At 37.1% G+C, this 20,613-nt stretch overlaps 1 protein-coding gene across 1 annotated transcript in view; it reads right to left on the bottom strand.

The window, feature by feature from the left end:
• Positions 1-20,613, bottom strand: part of LOC145479226 (conserved oligomeric Golgi complex subunit 1-like) — a 111,561-nt gene that overhangs the window by 18,677 nt on the left and 72,271 nt on the right. The window contains exons 14-18 of the mRNA XM_081457534.1: positions 9,055-9,136; positions 8,843-8,948; positions 2,699-2,845; positions 1,746-2,011; positions 483-728 (exon numbers count right to left, since the gene is read on the bottom strand). Of these exons, the coding sequence (XP_081313660.1) occupies positions 483-728; positions 1,746-2,011; positions 2,699-2,845; positions 8,843-8,948; positions 9,055-9,136 (847 nt within the window). The remainder of the gene's footprint in view (positions 1-482; positions 729-1,745; positions 2,012-2,698; positions 2,846-8,842; positions 8,949-9,054; positions 9,137-20,613) is intronic.

Raw genomic sequence — 20,613 nt, 5'->3', positions numbered from 1 at the left:
TAAGTTTTGTCTCCAAAAAGCACTTTATTACTAAACAAGTACCACTATGTTCATTGGCATGATTTGGCAAGCACACATAAACAAAGCTTACAGAAATGCCACTCGAAGTAATCACGCATAAAAAATTGTTCATTATCTTTCTTTTTTATCATTTTTTATTGCTACACTTGAGTCAAAATGTCTCCTTCCTGACATATATTATCAGCCTTACCTAAAATATTACATCTTTGCAACAACTTAGGGGTATTAAGCATACTATTTAAATGCCTCCCAGACTTGGTACTTTTCTTCATGCCCTGGATGTTTTTATTAAGGCTTCTTTGCCACCCTCCTCGCTTTAGTAACAGTGCCCTCTGTTCATTTGACTTATTCATGCTGCTCATCTTCACTTTTTGCAGGCATCAATATTTTTTTAGCCCCATATCTTGGAATCTATGCAAGGAGCAACAAATCAATGTAAACATTCTCACTCTTTCACTTACTGATTGAATGCAGAAAAACAGGTTTCTTGAAGAAAAGATTGGATCTGGCAAGAATCACCGAACCGATCAAATGGGTCTGTTTCGTTGGAACTTGTCTTATTTCTGGTAAGAGAGGATAAGTCAGAGACTTTGATCACTGAAGTTCTTTTGGTGACCTCAGGACCTTGAGCTTTTTGACCATCCAAAATGAAATGTTGGGCATCTTCAAGAGTTGCTGCTAATTTGTCATCAACTGCTTTACACAATCTGAAAAGTGAACAGAAGAAAATCAGAGTCACTTTCAGTATACAGGAGTAACTTACAATGGCTGCTATTGTCATTCTAGTGTGACTGAACTGTGATCTTTGTAATGAGATTATAGCATATTTAGTAAGAGTGGTTTTCATTTGAGTGCCATAAAACCAAAACTGAACCAATTACTTACCAATCAAACTACTCAGCCAATCTCAAACCATAGTAAAACCAGAAATCAAAACCAAGGTAATTGCCTGATTACTTTAAACTGTTCTACTACACTTGTATGTTACTGCTACTGCTACTGCTACTGATACTGTTACTGCTGCTACTGCTACTGCTACTGCTACTGCTACTGCTACTGCTACTGCTACTGCTACTGCTACTGCTACTGTTACTGCTGCTACTGCTGCTACTGCTGGTACTGTTACTACTGCTACTGCGTCTTCGTCTTCGTCTTCGTCGTCGTCTTCTTCTTCTTCTTCTGCTGCTGCTGCTACTACTACTACTGCCACTGTTAGTGCTAATACTACTGCTACTGCTACTGCTACTGCTACTGATACTCCTACTCCTACTTCCGGCTACTATTTAAGTGATGTGATAATCATAGTGACAATACATGCCTATTTCATTGAGACTAGTATGTCTCTATAGAAGAGAACTTAATAATATCATCCACTGACATAAGGAAGAGCGTCACATATAGAAACAATTGGTACTAGTTACAATGGACCTTTTCAGCGATATACGGCAGCCATTTTGAATTCTATTGTTTCAAATAGCTATTATGGGATGCTCAGGTGGCAAATACATAACGACTTTCCTCCTGTGCATCCCATAATAACTACATGTATTTGAAACAATAGAATTTAAAATGGCTGCTGTATCGCCATGAAGGTCCATTGGTTGAATTCAAAAGTTATGGATAAAAATTGGAAAATAACATTTGCTAGTCACATTGGAAGAATACTGATGGTATCAAAATATTGTCCTCAATATTGTCTTAAATGATGAATTTGTGTATACTACCTCTGTACAGCAGGAGTGCAGACACGGGCCTTAAGTGTAAGTCCACTTTCCTGTTCACAATGTGTTGCACCCTTTTTCTGTGATCCCCACATGGGTTTAGGAACATCATTTGGACTCTCTTGCCACACATACTGGGCAATGTCCCTTTCCCAGAGCACAGCTGCATCAGTGGCAGAGGTGTCAGAGTCAGAGATGTCGTCTTGTGATTTGGTTATCATGTTCTTACAAGATGAAATCGTGGCATCAAACAGACCTTTCAAGATATCCTAAAATGGGAATAGAGAATAGAAGATTGCTGCACAAAGATATGGCAAGGTTGAGGGACTAATTACTTTTCTTTTTTTTTTTCAACAACTGGAAAAACTAGAGGAGTTACTACAAAGGGAAGGTGAAAATGTCAGAGCCACGGTAGACAACGGTGAAGTTATTCTGCATCAGTGAAACAGACATTTAATCCCAAGTTATGATAAGAGTTGAATCAAAGGTTGTTTCAGCTATGCTTGCTAAAGCTACAGATTGGTGTTTGTTTGTTTCATTCGTATTGTGCATATTTACATGTACATTATTCCTTAGCTCATCTCAGTCAGGAACAGCCCTTTCTCAGTAAATCCATTCCTATAGAAATTGGTATACCATTTGATATACAAACTAAGGTAATGAAAAACACACCATAGAAGCAATCATAACTGTGCATGCTTAATTCAAGTTACTGCAATTTATTTGACTGTGCAAACATTCTTGCAAGCAACTCCTGAATGTGCTCATGTATCTGGAACTTGCCACAAGTGTAGAAGAATGATATTTCTAATGACCTTGATTAGAAACTATAGCTCGCTTGCATATCAATCTCTGTGCTGCAGCAACACTTTGCTAAGCCTCATTCACTTCAATAATGGTTTACTTTCTTTGAATAAAGAAAGATGACACAATCATGGGCAGTGTAGGCAGTATACCTTGGCTCTAGAGAGAAAGAGGGGTTGAAGAAATTCATCCCAAATGGATAAATTCCTTCCCAATACTTGGTTACAAAGAGTTGACCAGTCTAGGGTGTGGTCACTGCCGCCTGCTGATGATGACATGCCTGCTATCTCTGTGGTGACCTGAAGGGAAATTTAAGACAGGAAAACAAATAATCGAAAAACATTTATACAGATCTGCTAGCTATCTTTAAATCAAAAGTGGTATTCCCACCTACTTAATGTCTCTTCTTGGCTTTCAAAATTATGTATTCAACAAGTGGTTCTACCCTTTAATCTCCTAGGAAGGTTTCCTTTACACCTAGCCTAGATAAGGTAAAAGTTGTTTGTTCTGAATTCCATCAATACAATGTAAATTTTCTTTTCTGTTGATTAGCATCAAAATGCAACCTCTTTGGAAACTGCCATAACAAAAAAAAAATTGATGTGATAGACATCTGATTTTGTTCACTAATAGAGGCTTACAGTGCAGGTACAAACCTGACCAATTAGATATTACAGGAAAGAAAAAAAGAGAAAGGTCTCTGAAGAGTCCCTTGGCGAGGACAAAACCAAAGTGCTGTGTAAGACTAGCCACAAACAATGTATTATCACAAGTAACTGTCAACTTTATTGTCAATTTTCATTCATGAATCTGTGCGGTTGGGAATCCTTATGCGATATAAGGCAAGATTGCTGTTATCATTTTGTTAGCAAACGGGATTTTGGGCGCGATGCCCAATAAGTTTGCCAAGCAGAAAGGACCCTAGTGAAACAAAAGACCTGCTTAAGACTAGCCATGAACAATGTATTATCACAGGTAATTGTCAACTTTATTGTTAAAAAAAAATAATTCCAACTAAAATTGTTTGAGTCAATCAAGGATGCTCAAAGAAAATAAGTATCATTAATAAAAACAACTTTGTCACCAAACTGGCATAAGGAAGAAGAAAAATAATTGAAATGTTGTAGTTATAAACAAGCCTGCAAATAAGTCGGTCATCAGACAATTGTCCAGTAAATTTAAGGTTTTGACAGGCAAAAGCTTAGCCTGGTCGGACACTCTGACCATGCATTTCTTTTTTTTTCCTTCACATTTTTATTTCCATTCAGGTGTACATCAATTTGTAAAAAAAAGAAAAAAAAAATAGGCTAAAATTAATAAATGGCTGTTGAGTTTACATCAGTAGCTTATGTTATACTACAAGTGACGAAAAAGAAAACTACACAAGAAAAAAGACAACAAGAACAAAGGACACAAAAAAATAAATGAATGAATCACTTTGTGATTACAGAGAGCAAACAATCTAAATTATTTCTTTGGTTACTTACTTTGGTTAATTTAATTTCTGGCCAGGGCTAAATATCCATTTTTTTTCAAAATAATCCTTCTTATTGATTTTACGTTCAGTCTCACATTTTTTTAGCTATTTTGTTTTGATAACCTTTAATTTTAGGATGTATTTGGTTTCTTCTGCAGTCCCACAAAAACAGCTTTCCAACAATAACAAAGTAATTTAGTAATTTTGTTGAAGGGCATTGCTTTGATACTGCATCAAATATAACATTCTGCAATGAAAGACAAACCTGTTGATTTGATAAAAGGCACCAATAAGATTTAAAATCGTTCCAAAATCGCCTTGAGTAAGGGCATTGGTAAAGGATATGGTACAACATTTCTGGCTCGACCTCACAAAAAGTATGAACATTGCCTGTTCTGTAACCAATTTTGAATAATTTTTTATTTGTGTAGAGTATATTGTTAAGCCTTAACATAAGATTTGAGTGCAACAGAATGACGTAACAGAAAAAATTCTCTCAAATGATCATCCGAAAGGTTAAAATCGCTTTTCCATTTATGGATAATGTTAGGAGGCTGTGTTTTTTCCGTGACAAGAAGTGAATAATAATCTTTTGATTTCTTTTTCGTCACATCAAAGATGTTGTGAATCAGAAATGGAGGAGAGGTTAATGGTGGGGATGTGTACCGGGCATTTCTGCTACAATGAAAAATGCTTTAACTGTAAATTTGTGGCCTAATATGGAACAAGTTATTTTATTGTACTGCCACACAATACTACGCAAAAAAGCATTATCAGTTTCATTTTGGTTCCATTTCTGAGAAATCATTTTATCACGCAGTATATGTTGTCTCAAATCTCACGTCAGATTGCAAAGAAGTCACATCAGTGGCACTATCCCTATGTATTAATTCACACATACTTTTGCAGTGGCATTGCAAAAGATCGTGAATATCCAGTTAGTCTGAATTACGTTTATCTGAAAAACTACTAAAATCTGAGGTCTTATGCTATTACTTGTTGTTTGTTATCTGCAAGTGTTGTGGAATAAATTTTCAGTAATAATTTGACCTGATCCAAATTCAATACAAGGCCCAAATTCTCACATTTCGTTTATCTGAATGCAATCACTCCAAAATGTAACCAAATGTTTTTCTACTCCGCATGATCAAAAAATCAGTTTTACTATGTATAGCTCTTTATAGTTTTTTTTTTTGCGTCTATGGTTCAAACAAAGTTTCCGTACCACAAACATGTTTTTGTGAAAAGTGTGAATGTACAAATTAGTCACGCTTTGTAGTATTCCAATTTCAACTAATTATGCAAATTTTTTATTCTACTGACCTCGAAAATGGCTTTAAGAAAAAGTCGCAGAATTCATTTAAGCCAATTTTCAAGTGTCTGAATGTTACTGTGGATTTTATACTGACAAGCTGTCCATGCGGGAGATCATTTCATTTCTTTTTCAGGGTCTTCTCAGACGTAGTGGGAAACTTTATACGTGGGAAAATACAGAATACACATGTGATCAAATACAGTCCAACCTCTATTAAGTGGCCACCCTCGGGATTTTGAAAAGTGGCCACTTAATAGAGGTTGGCCACTTAATAGAGGTACAATATAAATCGGATAGGAATGGCAGTAAACATGATTCTATTGACTCTATATAGCAAAATGCTTTTAAAAAGTGAACATATATGAAGATAAATAAAAAACAAAAGATCAAGTGCATTTCCAGCCCATGCATAGTTCTAGCTCTAACACAGAGGGTACATAGTTGAAATGTACAGTATTTCTGCGGGTTGATAATGTACAGAAAAAATGCAAAACATCGTTGACAAGTTTCTAAGGCCTTTTTGCATCAACAGTTAGTATGTGAAAAAATTTAGCTCAAGATATTTCACGGACGATTTATCTAAAATAATCCGTCAATGCTGTTTGCTGTTTTGGGGTGTGAAGTTGTAATGACGAGATTGTGTCATTTGCCTTTCCTTCAGCTAGGGCAAGGTCTTGGTACCCATTAAATTGGGCAAAGTGCCGGAGTTGGTCAGTTATGTGCAAGGCTTCTGCAAGGCTCTTGATTGATGGCTCTTCTAATTCCTTGTTATAGTCGTCGTCGATTGAGGTGTCTTGTGAAATGAATTGAACGTCCAGATCATCATCAAGCAACTCACTTCTGACCTCCTCCCTCCAGTTTGGGTTAGATGAATCAATCAGGCCGGCGCAGATTGCGGTATCATCATCACAGGAAACATACTTCTCCACAGAGCATCTGATCCATTATAGTTTTCAAGTTGGCAAGTTCCTCTCCTTCTAAGGGTCGTCCTTGACTGGTTCATCTTGTGGATACAAACCAGTCTTCTAAAAGCACTGTGATAGTACTTGGCAAACATCGTTCTAGGCTTGTCTCCCCCATTCAATGGCCATAAGAACATTGATGGATTTGACAATTTCGGACGCGTTTTTCTCACCATCAACTAGAGAGAAAACGTACTGTAGCATTCGCTTTCTGTAAAGGACCCTCCAATTGGCGATTATACCAGCATCTAGTGGCTGTGATTTGGAAGTGGTGTTTTTTAGCAAAAACAGAACGGTGATGTTTGAAAACTGTCCGGACAGAGTTTGCGGATGACAAGGAGCATTATACATAAACAGAAGGATATGTCTATTGTGGCACTTCAACTGGTGATTTAACTTTGACAGAATTGTTGTCATGATCTCTGTATTCATCCAAGCTTTCTTATCGGCGAAATAGGAGCAGTTGTATGGCCGGCTTGGCGACTGTAAGCTCTTAAAGCATCTCGGACTGATGGACGTGCCAAACAACAGGATCTTCCTTCTTCCCTTCCGCATTTACAAAAATGCCCATGTTAATTGTTGCTTCGCTTTTTTCCCTCCAGTGCACCATCTTCCCCTGGCATCTAGTGTTTTTTTCAGGGAGGCCACACCAAAAGCAACCCGTCTCATCCATGTTCCAAACATCATGCGCATTCCACCCAGTTGTAATTTCCCTTGCATGCTTGTTCCAGCTTTCCATAGTCTCCTTACTTACGTCACCTGCTTCCCCAGTGACCGTTTTGTTGCAGATGCTGTACTTCTGCTTGAATTTTTTCAAGCCAGCCATTGGAAATGACAAAATCAGAAATCTCCAGTTTTTCTGTGATGAACGTCGCCTTTTCTTGGAGCATAGAACCGGAAACAGGGATGTTAGAGTTTCTACACATTGTATACCAGTCACACACAGCCTGATTCACATCTGAGTAATTGGATGAACATTTTCTTTTTGCGTGATTTGGAGTTTCATTGCTGGCAAAGGCGTCCATGATCGCCTCCTTGTTTTTCAGTATTGCTTGAATCTGCATCTTGCCTATTCCAAAATGGTCAGCTTATTTCCTTGATCCAAGGTTACGGTTCTGCTTTACAAACTCGAGGACTTTAACTTTCTCTGAAATAGCAAGGCATTTACGCTTCTTTTGGGAAGTTGCAGAGCATGTTTGTTTTGCCTTTGCCTTTGTAGTATTGCTTCCCCTTGGTGTAGCTGACTGTTCCTCGACGCAAGGTTTAAGCTTTGAATTTGTACACGGAGTGCATATCGACACAGCGTGCCCTGGCTTCCATCCAGGTTCTTCCTCAGAGGCAGGAACGGAACAACTTTTTGATCTGTTGCAGACTGGCTTGGCACAATTCAAACATCTATAACTTGTTTCCTGGCCGCAAATTTGACAAATGAGAGCTACAATCAGTAGGCATCATTGCGAGTTATTGCTACACAATGACAGGGCAAATTGATTGCAATTTAATAAAGGAAACAATTTCCGCTCTTTTATCCATTACTTTACATGATTGGAGTGGCACGGGAAAATTTATGACAGTTGCTTTGGATAGAAATGCATTATGTGATGTATGTGGCTTAAATTTACAGTATCATTGTAAACCAGTAAGCAGACAGTCCAAAGTTCATTCTGTTGGCCTGAGAAGATTATGGCAGAAAAGGAATCAACAAGCGAAACCGGATTACAGGTGAATTCTTTCATAAGATGGTACCATGAGTATCAAGAAATTTGGACACTGGAGATAGGCGATGAATATGAACTCAAGTGAGAGCCACTTAACATGGTTGATCACAACGCTGTGGCAATTGTCCGCAAAAGAGAAGGTGGGAGGTCTAGGAGGAAATGCATCCACGAGAATAAATTAAATGGCGAAACAGTTCTTGGACATGTTCCCAAGCTTATGGCCCCGTGGCTTACAAAATTTCTCAAGAGGCCAACAAACACAGGAAGAGCTGTTGTGAAAGGCAAGTGCGTAAACAGAGGGGCCAGCTATGGTTTAGAAATTCCATGCGAGTAATGCTTCACAGGAGACGAGTTCTCAATTCAGTGGTTAAAATCAAAACTTCGGGAGCAAGGATTTTGTAGATTTCCAGTACAGCAGTAATAAGGTTTTCCTGTACAGATTTTGGTTGTAACAAAACAGTGGGCCAGCTCTATCTATTGTTAGCTATTGTCATGTTTGTATAGCGTCGGATGTGAAAAGTTTGCATGTGTACATGGCTTGTGACTTGTTATAGTGGAGATTAAATTGCAGTTCTTGTTTTCTTGTTATCAGCTATCACCTTATATCATCTGTCACCATTTTGCTTGGAAAGATAATTTGCTGGCCACTTAATGGAGGTAAAAAGCCATATGAACAGGGCTCAAAATTGCGACCAATACAGCCGCATTTGCGACTTAACTTTACTTATTTGCGAATAGAAAAACGAGAGTAGTCGCAAATTTGCGACTAGGTTTTGCCTTGACAGACACAAATTAAAAAAAAGGTGCACTAAACTTCAAGGTACCTCATTCAGTAGGTCCCACACAGCATCTCGTATAGAGGCCAAGCCTTTAAGGGTACCTATGTATTTAAGCAAATTGTTGACTCCAGCAGTGACATCCTTGATACACCTTTAGTTTAAAAATTAAAAAGAAATGATTACTAAGCCATAATTATACCCTCTCCTCTCCTCCTTCTCCTTTAAATGCCTGCCATGCAGGCTATTAACCAACTCACATTGAAATCCATTCTGCACAGTTGTGCTGAATATTCTTTCTGGATATCACAGATGGAAATGCCCTCACATGTGGTCTGTAACCTGCAGCAAGATATAAAAGATTTGTATGAGTTAAAGTTTCAATTTTCCTTGGTTTATCAAAAACCATTTTCCTGCCTTCCAAATGCGACTAACTGATACTGTCAGTGCAACATCACAGTATTCTTCTTAGGTATGTTAGAACTGGTGGCTGCCTCACTGGAATTATCCAAAAAAGATATCTGCCAGCTGGCATAAAAACTCTGATGGCACCTTTGGCTATATCTAATTTGTCTCAGTGAGAAAGCATCATTAAACTAGTCTCAAATGAAATTATGTTTTGATTTTTAAATCAATTTAGTGTTATAAATCTTCTGATATTTTGACAAAATAGACTTCAGACAAAGTTCTCCTGGGTTTGTGGGATCTTCTAAATATTCCTCATGAAATTTCCATATCTTTGAAATGTACATCATTCTAGCCATGTCATAGCTGCGATGCTAAACACTCAAATGAAATCAAAAGGCTTTTAAGCCAACTCGTGATATTTGAAACAAAACATGTTTCATGTAATACATATGCAGGGGTGGTCAAAAAGATTTTGAAGGGTTTGTATGTATGATGATGAGATTTATACAAATGAGCAACCGGTTTATCATCCACAAACTTCCAGGGTTGATTTATTCTGTCAGCGGGTAATTAACAAGTGATAGCGTGTATATGAGTGATCAGATGATACAAATGAACATGACTTTCTTTGCAAGCTGAAACATCATCTGAACTCATGTACAGAGAAACCAAATTTCCTTGTTAGAATAAATTTCTATAATATATAGATTGAGGCCAGCCTAAAAGCATAGCTCCTGGGCCGGGTTGTTCAAAGCCCGATTAAGCTAATCCAGAAAAAGGTAGAATTTTGATTTGAGTCTTGAAACTTTACAGTGAGGTTTTCTGTATAATATTATTGTTTGGCCTTCTGTTTTGAGTTTTAAGAGGCTGTCTCTGTAAGAACCGACCACTGATTTTACTTCGAAAATTCGATTTTTCTCATAAGCTGGGATTTTGAAGCCCTTACCTAGTTAATCACTAAAATGAGTTTTATTTCATTAAAAATTCCAATTGAAGTTTTCTAGGATTGATTGAAGTTCGGTCCGCTCAACACAGGTTTCATGCCCGCCAAAACTGTTGTAAAAATAGCACATATTGCTGGCGTTCTAAAAAAAAATAATATTCGCTCAAAAGTCCCAATTCTTGTTTTCAACTATAGATATATCATAGCAGCTTGTTTAGCCATGTTGCAATTATAATTCAACGTTGTTCCTTCAATGGTTAAAAGAAAATTTTCTACCCGTTAAATCGAGTTCTGAACCAAACGCGAAAATAGCTCTACTTTGCAGGCACGTTTTAAAAATGTGGCACCTGTTTGAAACTGCTGAACTACATAAATAGAAAGTATAAATGTCCCTTAATTTAAAACAATAATAAAATTTGTCTGCCCACTAGGTTTTCAAAACTAACGACCACTTAAAGTTCAGGAAATTTCTTCCCGTGAGTATAACGAGAAGATTGGGAACTAAATCACTTGTTGTAAACACAAAATGGCCGTGGCATTTATCAATCCTTCCTTGGCTTCCCGAATCACCGTTTACTGTTCATACATGTATGTGTGCCGAAAGTTGTCCAAAACAGTGCTTCTACAAACCTTTCAAGAGGAGTCTACATGATTAAACCGGCTTCGAGGAAAACAATGGTCAGTATTACAAAGAACATCGAAGTATGTGATGGTCATGCTCGACACAGATGAGGAAAGTATAAATCTACTTTGTGTACAAACCTACAGTTGGAAGGAAGAGCTGGCAGTTTTAATGCTACCTAGGTTTCAAGAATCGCTACAAAGGACCAGAACTTTAATCTTGAAGCCAGGTAAGATATTTACGGGAATTATCGGAGCACTTTACGAAGGCGAATATTTTCAAAATTTCCTGAACTTTAAGTGGTCATTAGTTTTGAAAACCTAGTGGGCAGACAAATTTTATTATCGTTTTAAATTAAGGGACATTTATACTTTCTATTCATGTAGTTCAGCAGTTTCAAACAGGTGCCACATTTTTAAAACGTGCCTGCAAAGTAAAGCTATTTTCAGGTTTGGTTCAAAACTTGATTTAATGGGTAGAAAATTTTCTTTTAACTGTTGAAGGAACAACGTTGAATTATAATTGCAACATGGCTAAACAAGCTGCTATGATATATCTATAGTTGAAAAAAAGAATTGGGACTTTTGAGCGAATATTATTTTTTTAGAGCGCCGGCAATATGTGCTATTTTTACAGTTTCGGCGGGCATGAAACTTGTGTCGAGCGGACCGAACTTCAATCAATCCTAGAAAACTTCAATTGGAATTTTTAATGAAATAAAACTCATTTTAGTGATTGACTAGGTAAGGGCTTTGAAATCCCAGCTTATGAGAAAAATAGAATTTTCGAAGTAAAATCAGTGGTCGGTTCTTACAGAGACAGCCTCTTAATAATCACCATATACAAAAAACAAAACAGCAAAAAACATTTGTATAGAAAAAAAAGTTATAATTCAGTTAACTTTTAATCCTGGGTTAGCATTAACCGGCTTCTGAACAATCCTGCCCTGTTTCCAACAAGTTAACCTAATATGAGCCCGCGATCCAATCGATGGTTAACCCAATCGATAACCAGCACTTGGTCAGAGGTTAACTTCAAAAAAACATGTGAACTCGAGGAGCTGTAAACTTGAGCCTACGATATGGTCACATGATACTGGTCAGCGGATACCTTGTTTTGACAGGTGTCAATTGATCATAACATGGATGTCCAATATCAAGGAAGTACACGGTAAACCAAGGCTGCATGTCTCTGTCAACCTATTATTTGGAGTATGACTGCCATGTTGGGCAACTCTGCCGTTGTCGTTGTGCGTACGTGCCCACGAGCAATACCGCTAGCCATGATAACCATGAGAAAATCAACTCATGGGTTTCCTTTTCTTTCCTATACAAGTATGGGGCTCCGCTTGGTGGCCCTTTGGGCCGCCAGAGCTCCGCTATTAATTTTGACAACGAAATCTCACAATTTGCATTTGATTAAAACATGATAACTACATTTTATTGTGCCTGAATTCATGGAAAAGTTACAACAATAGATCAAAGAAGAAGGTGGAATTGAATTTGTTAAACTAGGTCCAAACAATGGAAGCAAAAAATTCGCAAGTGAGTCCAAGACTATGGTACAAGACTATGGTAAATTTCTACTTAAAAGAACATTAAGACTACTCGTTCTCATTTTCTGTGAGTGATAGTCAACTTGGCTGTGTCTCATTGACTATTTAACAATTAGATTATGAGCTTGAGATTTCTACGAGGTAACAGTTGATGAGGCTGAAGGTCTCATCAACTATCGCCTCATAGAAATCTCGAGCTCATAATCTAGCTGTTTTAGTAAAATTCTAACTGAAATTTCCTTTAAATAATGATTCCAATTATTTCTGGTTTACTATTAACTTCACGCTTAAGAGAATTCACGCAGACTCGAATGTATTGTCAATTTGACATTTGCAGTTGTGTACAGTCAACTCCCGTTATAGCGGACACCCTCGGGACCACGATTTGGTGTCCATAATAGCGAGAGTCTGTAATGGCGGGATGCGAGAAAATTTTTATATTATAATATTTGGACAGACTGGATGAACTTATTCATGGCAGCGAGACTGCAAAGAGGGCCTTAAGAGAAAAAGATAAGGGAATTTTGGTTGATGGACAGAAGAAGCAGAAATCGACCAAAACAGACAAAGACAATCTCAAAAAGTAGAAAAAATAGACTTAATATGTGTGCAAATATTCCAAGATGCTGCTTGGTGTCCGCTATAACGAGAGAGAAAACAATAATTGTGACGTTGGGACCAAATAAAGTGTCCGTAAGTCCGTAATATTGAGAGTCTGTAATAGCGGGAGTTTGTGTCAGTCAAATGTCTGTAACTGTCACTGGGGATTTAGCTGCTGTTTGTAATAGTGGAGTGTCCGTAATAGTGAGTTGTCCGCAAGGCGGGAGTTGACTGTACTCACTTATCAGTTTCTTTGAAAACTTTTGAGCTTTTTTAATTCAAGAAGCCGTAAATGCCCACCGCTTAGTCTTCTAGGGAATTTTGTTTATTCATTTGTTTCTAAATGTTCTTTCAAAACTTCGGAGAAATGAGGAAATGTTGCAATTTTGTCGACCACACCAAGCCACTGTATATTAATTAACAATTAGATTATAAGCTTGAGATTTCTATGAGGTGATAGTTGATGAGGCCAAAGGCCGAATCAACTATGACCACATAGAAATCGAAAGCGAATAAACTAATTGTTTTAGTAGAATTCTAAATGAACCTGGTCTTAGTATTAAACTTCACACTTAAGAGAATTAGTACAGACTGAATTGTCAATTTGCCATTTCCAGTTGTGTGCGCACACTTATCGGTTTCTTTCAAAAAATTCAACTTTTTTTAAATTCAAGAAACCATGAATGTCCTTCTCTTAGTCTCCTCAGGAATAGAATTATTCATTTGCTTCTAAATGTTCTTTCGAAACTTCGGATAAACATGAAAACGTTGACATTTTGTCGACCACACCAAGCAACTGCACACTAATGGCTGATAGTGTGCAATGGCTCAGCCAATCAGATTGCAGTATTTGCATTAGTATACCAGTAGAATTCTACTAATGGCGCAATGGCGTGCAGTGAAATTATTTGAAACCCTCATTTCAAGTATATTTCAGGTAGAATTCTATTAAAACAATTAAATTATTTGCTCTTGATTTGCTCTCAAGGTGATAGTTGATACTCTCATAGAGAGTATGCAAACTGGGCAAATGCCTACAGGAAATTTGGAACGGCCAGTCCACAATTTTCCAGAAATATATAAAAGCAGATCCTAACGTTTTTCTGGAGGATAGGCAATCAAGAACAGGCTTGAACTGTAGCAGATTGTTTTGCATCCTGTGTAGTGCGAACTCGCTGCCATCTTGTAGCCTTGGTTGAGGCAAAATTCATGACTAGAGGAACTAGAGCCGATTCATAGCAGGTGGAAATGCCAAATGGAACAGAAAATTTCTGGATTTCCAAATTCCTGGGAAAAAGGACAACCTCGAGAGGTTGACTGAAATTTTTGAAATGAACTTCCGGAAACTTTCTTTTCCTTTTGATTTTGAACCGGAATTTCCGAAATTTTGGTTGAATGGAATGTGCCCTAAAGCTGTAGCTTTTTTCCACAGCAAAAATTTTACACTGACTCTAGTTTCATTTGAGTTTAAAATTAAAGCAGTTTTAAATCCTTTTTCAGTGCTTTTCATGGTCTGCAGAGGACAAAGTCAGCTGCGCTTGGGTTGTTAAAAAAAAACAGGGAAAAGATTTATATCAAGTTAACATCAAGCTTATCAGAAATTTATAGTTTAATCTCAATGCATGCATGTATGCATAACATGATGACTGAATTTATGCAGGTCAATGTTTAAAGACGGAGTCAAGAAAAACGTTGTTTCATCAGTCTTGAAACTCTCTCTTGTATTAACTGAGGATCCTGCTTTTTGTAATAGGTGCTTAGGGATTGCTGAAACAACCTGGAAATAACTTAGAAAGTTAGATTGACGTTGAATTTGTTTTGAAATGCACTAAATGTTAACGGTTTGCCATCACTATCCAGGACGTCTTGGATAAGAACAACTCCTTTTTCTTTCCATTTTGGTAAGAAAAACCTTTTTCCATTGATTAGAATATCCTTATTGTTAAAGAGAATCAAATCCTGACCATTGTTACATTTATACAGGTTCCTTATAGCAAGAAAATTGGTCATTATTTGTCTATAAAATAGTGGAATTCCAGATTTCTCCAAAAATTTGGAGTCATAGTTACAGCTAAGAAGAAAATTCAGTCCACTGTATTTCTGGAAGAAATTAAGTTGGAATGGATTTCCAAGGTTCTATGGAAGTTTCCTCAGATATTAATAGCTTGATTAATAGTTTCCAGGCCAGCCGTAAAGATTTGAAAAGAAAGTTTGGATCAGGAGCTTGCAATCCTCCATTGACATAGTCTTGACACATGACATCTCTCTTAACTTTGTCCTGTTTCTTATTCCAAATGAAACTAAAAATGGACTTCTTTATTCTAGAGGTTTCCTCTGAATTAATGTCCTGCATAGATGCCGAAAAAACTATTTGTGAAATTCCCAGGCTTTTTGCAATAAGGCACTTGCCGAAAGGGAGAGTTTACAGCCTCACCATATATATCAAGTTTGATGGTGAGATTGTCAATTTTTTTCACCACATTTTCTTTGTTGTTTTCTTGCTTGTTATATGAAATATAAATTCCAAGAGTGCGTACGAGTTCATTTGTCCAATTTAGGCCAAGGGGTTTGTTATCCATGTGCCTCCACGATCCAAGCCAGATTGCTTTTGTTTTTCCCAAATTAAGGTTTAAGTCCAGATATGCTGCCAAATAATCAAAGTACTTCGGTTGCACTATTAACTGAAGCAATATTCTGTAAAAATAAAGATAAGTCATCTGCGAACTGACTTATTTTATGTTCTATTTCAAAAAATCGTTATACCTTCAATATTGGTTTCCTGTCTTTGCTGCCAAGATCTCTGCTCCCAATACAAAAACGTAAGGGGAAAGGGGGCAGCTTTGCCTAACACCTCTTGATAACTTAAAGTAGTTTGTTGTATATCCATTATGGAGAACAGAGCTTTCAGTATTAGAATAGAAAGTCTTAAACCATTGCTTAATGTTGTTTCCGAAATTAAATAAGTCTAAAGTTTTCTGAATAAAACTCCATTCCACCCTATCAAAAACCTTTCTGAAATCTAGCAGAAGTAAAATTCCCAGGTTGTTTTGAGCTTTAGTCTGTTCAAAAATATCATTTATCAAACAGATATTATCTCCAATATAGCACCCTTTGACAAAGCCGGTCTGATTTGAGTTAATGAGAAGTGGAAGTACCTTTTCTATTCTGGTTGCAATGGCCTTTGAAGCAATTTTGTAATCAACATTAAGAAGCGTGATGGGCCACCAGTTCGATAGATTTTTTAAATTTGTGTCCACTTTGGGGATAAGTGTAATCACCCCTCTGCACTGGGAGATACTTAATTCACTGTCTTCAAATGCTGCATTAATACTGTCAAGGAATTCTTGGCCTATCAGTTCAAAGAAGAACTTGTAAAATTCAATGGTAAAGGCATCTTCGCCAGGGGATTTTCCACTTCTAAGACACATCAAAGCTTTTCAACATTCTTTCAATGTTAATTTTCCTTCAAGGGCATCCCTTTTGTCCTCTGTTAATTTCGGTAGGTTAATACTTAGATTTTCAGTAAAATCATGAAAGGACTTTTCAAAATCACTTCCCATGTCTGAGGAATAAAGATTTTCGTAAATATCACGAATTTCTGCAAGGATATCATCATCATTTGAAGTTTCAGCTCCTCCTGCAACAGTTAGTTCGGTGATGGTTTTCTTATTATAACTCTTTTGCTCCATGTTAAAAAAGTATTTCCTAGGTTTTTCGCCACTTTCAATCCATCTTATCTTTGAATGGAGGATAGCACCGTCTGCCCTCTCATTGTAAATGCAACATAATTCTGTTTTGGCACGTTCATATTCTTGTTGTTCAGTATCAGTACTGCCATCCACGCTGGAGTTTATTTTCTCTTCTAGTGACTAAAACCACCTTTTGAGATTCCTTACATTTTTTGCTTTATTTTTAGCGTATGGGATTGTCAAGCTTCGAATCTCCATTTCAGTCAATTCCCATTTCAGCTTTGGGTTGTTCAAATATGCATATTTTCTACATTTAATCAGGTAATTGTCTGTAATCAAATCAACAAAACATTCATCATCAAGTAGGGAGTTATTAAATTTCCATAATCCTGGACCTTTTTTCTTACATTCAATTTGCAAGGAAAGTCTAATGGCCTTATGATTGCGTGCAACTGCAGTCTCTATATTGCACTTTTAGTTCTAGTAGTGAAAAGTTTGGCGATGAGAAAGAAATCAATTCGTGATTTCATTTTTAGTGTGCTTGATTCATATGTGAAACCACAGGCGGCCCAGACGTTGAATACGATCAATACGTGGCATTATGCTGTTGGCGATTGCATTACAATTTTAGCTGTTTGTAAGACAATGTATGAGAATGCTTCGAAAATTACTGTAAATGCTATGTTTAAAAAATAATTTGAATAAAATGGCTTACCTTATGTTTGCATTGTGCTATTTTAACGTCTCTGGGTTCCTGGAGGTGGTTTAGAGCCATTTAGACGAGTTTTACTTTCTGGCAGTTTGCTTCCCCTAAAGAGAGATGAAAGGCGGACGACCCACTGGCCCGACGGCCTGCACTCAGAGCTCTGTAAATTCCACAAAAATGGTCTAATCTCGTCAAAATTGCCTCATGGCAGCCGTCAATAACTCTTCTTCCCATTCGCTTTCTCCCAAGGTTCCAAAGTTTATCTTAACCGCCTGAGAATCGCTGGTTTTTCAGCTCTTGCTTTCCATTTCTGCTCCCTTTCGATTTGTAACCGATTATCTTGGCCACAGGATTTGAATTTCTAGCTTAATGACCTCACCATCGTGACAAAGTCGCCTCCAACCATCGAGAGGCATGGGCATTGGTCAGTTACTCTTTGCCATCTCTTGCTGCAGTCGGGAGAAAGCGAATGGGAAGAAGAGTTATCGACAGCTGCCATGAGGCAATTTTGACGAGATTAGACCATTTTTGTGGAATTTATGGAGCTTTGAGTGTGGGCCGTCGGGCCAGTGGGTCGCCTGCCTTTCGTTTCTCTTTAGGGGAAGCAAACAGCCAGAAAGTAAAACTCGCCTAAATGGCTCTAAGCCACCTCCAGGAACCCAGAGACGTTAAAATATTGCAATGCAAACATAAGGTACGCCATTTTATTCAAATCATTTTCTACACGGAGCATTTAGAGTAATTTTCGAAGCATTCTCATACTTTGTCTTATAAACGGCTAAAATTGTAACGAAATTGCCAACAGCATAATGTCAAGTATTAATCGTATTCAACGTCTGGGCCACCTGTGGTGAAACACCATTTGCCAGGGTTCTTGATTCTGAGAATATCAACGAGATTTAGTTTCTTCATAAACTTGACAACTAAACCTTGGTATATGGTTGGTTTCCATTGAATGCCACCTTTCTTGTCAATAGCCTCAAGAGTGACATTCCAGTCGTCCCCTATAATTAGACTACTTATGTCAGCTTTTGAGATTAGAATCTCACTAGGATTTTCAATAAATACTTTCTGAAGAGCAGCATTGTTTGGTGCATAAATATTGCATAGTGTAAATTTGAATTTCTTTAGATAAGCATCAATTAACACTATTCTTCCGTCTTGATCCCCCAGGAATTTCTCAATGTTGATATCCAACAGTGGATTTGTAAAATGAAGTGTAAGTACTACTACTGGCTCTACATTAATGGTAGTACTTGTACTGCCACTGGACCAAAAAAAAATGGGAGAAAGAATTAAAATTAGATAACATCGATTGGAAGTCAAAATTTACTCCTATTGGACAAACATGTCGTGAAAATAAATTGAGAGAATCTAACTTTTAGCTGATTCATAGACTAACTGTTACCAAGAAGGAATTATGTACCTAACGTTTACAAGATGAAAACAAATGTTTATACTGTAAAGAGCCAAACTCGATCCTTCATACCTTTGTTGAATGCCAATTTACTTAAGACTTTTATAACAAAGTTGTCGATTTGTTCAATATAAAATTCAATTGTACTTTCTCCCCAAAGTCTCATGAGATATTGTTTGGAATAGTGATATATATTTCTGAAAACAGCGTTGTGAAATTTAATTACCGCTTATTATTTGCAAAATATCACTTATACTATCAGAAAATGTACTCTAAGCATTGCAACATAGATGAATTTGTTATAAAGGTAGAACAAAAGCGGATCATTGAAAATCGTCTGAAGAGAAAGATTCTTGCATGAGATGCCTCTGACCCTAATGCATTCTATCCATATCTTACGTCCAACTATAGTGTAAGTAAGATAGTGCTCGACTTGTAATTTTATTTTAAGTATGTTCATTGTAATTTTATTTTGTTGTAATCAATAAAAAAATCTTTTGTTTTTGCAAAAAAAAAAGAGGAATGAATTTGGTTTCCATGAGCTTAACTTTCACGCTACAGTTTTCATTCAGCAAAATACAGAGAAACACAAACTTCATAGCCTTCAACATAATTAAATAAATTCTAAATAAATTTCAGAAGCAGTGTTTCTGTAACTAACATTTATTCCATTTGGAAAACTTTGGAAAGTTATCATTGACAGAATCATTTCACCAAGCATATGAAGTTTGAACTACTTGCAAACTTTTCATACAGTCTTTTACTTTTGCAATAACCGATTCTGCTCACAAATCCCTGCAATTCCCTGTTAGAATACTTTTGAACAATTGAATTGCCACTGAATGAAATTTTGGAAACACTGCCAACTTTTTTCTGCATACAGTAAGCAAAAACTGTTTTTTCTGCCATTCGAAGTTGCCTGGTTGAGCCCAAAATTTGGTGTGGCCAAAACAGCCTTGTGACATCACTGGCTGTATTACTCTCATGCCGCGCTGAAAATTTAGAGTGATTATAGAAGAAGAGACTAAGGTTCTAAGCCCCCCAAAAACATCTTAAGGAAATCTCAGAGCTGTAAAGTAGTTAATAACAGTAACCTTAAACATGAGGAGGAGGGGAGTTGATCCTGTGGCCTTTCAGTCAATTTAATTGGATATTTCCAGGATATTTTATGTGAGCAAGCAAACAAGTGTGATCTGTTTATGAAAACAGTTCTAGTTCTTAAATCAGTTCCAGTTCTTAAATGACCGGGACACTTAGTCAAATGGCCAGCACTCAATTAAACAATATCTACATTCATAAAATAAGAAAAGACATGAATACTAGAAAAAGCGGCTTCTGAAAATATTACTGATCCGGAGTGCTGCTGCACGAATTGCAGCAACAACGCTTCAAGTCTTGAATCGATTGCCACAAGCTCTGGGCCACAAGCTGCCTTCCATTGAAAGGGAAGGTTCCCCTTTGAATATTCTGTAAAGTTTACATAACTGCATATGCTCATGCCCAGAATAGGATTCATTTTTTTGAATTACTTCTTAGTATGTCGTACTAAAGGTACTAAGATTTCCAATGCTTTTTAAATTAGAGTCAAGGACTGGATTGCTTAGAGTACTAGAACACAGCCGTAATTGGGGCTCATTCAGTTGGTATGGTTAGAGTGGGGGGTTAGAGGAAATTGGGGTAACAAGAACACTGCCATATGAGGTGTACTAACGCACTAAGGATCTTTTAAAATACTTAGATAACAAGAACACTGCTGTACCAGGTGTACTAACGTACTAAGGATCCTTTAAAATACTTAGATAACACAAACACTGCTGTACTAGGCGTACTAACGTACTAAGGATACATTACAATACTTAGATAACAAGAAAACTGCTGT

This window comes from Orbicella franksi, chromosome 1 (assembly GCF_964199315.1).
Source record: "Orbicella franksi chromosome 1, jaOrbFran1.1, whole genome shotgun sequence".
NCBI classification, from domain to species: Eukaryota; Metazoa; Cnidaria; class Anthozoa; order Scleractinia; family Merulinidae; genus Orbicella; species Orbicella franksi.
This window is presented reverse-complemented; position numbering and strand designations above follow the sequence as displayed.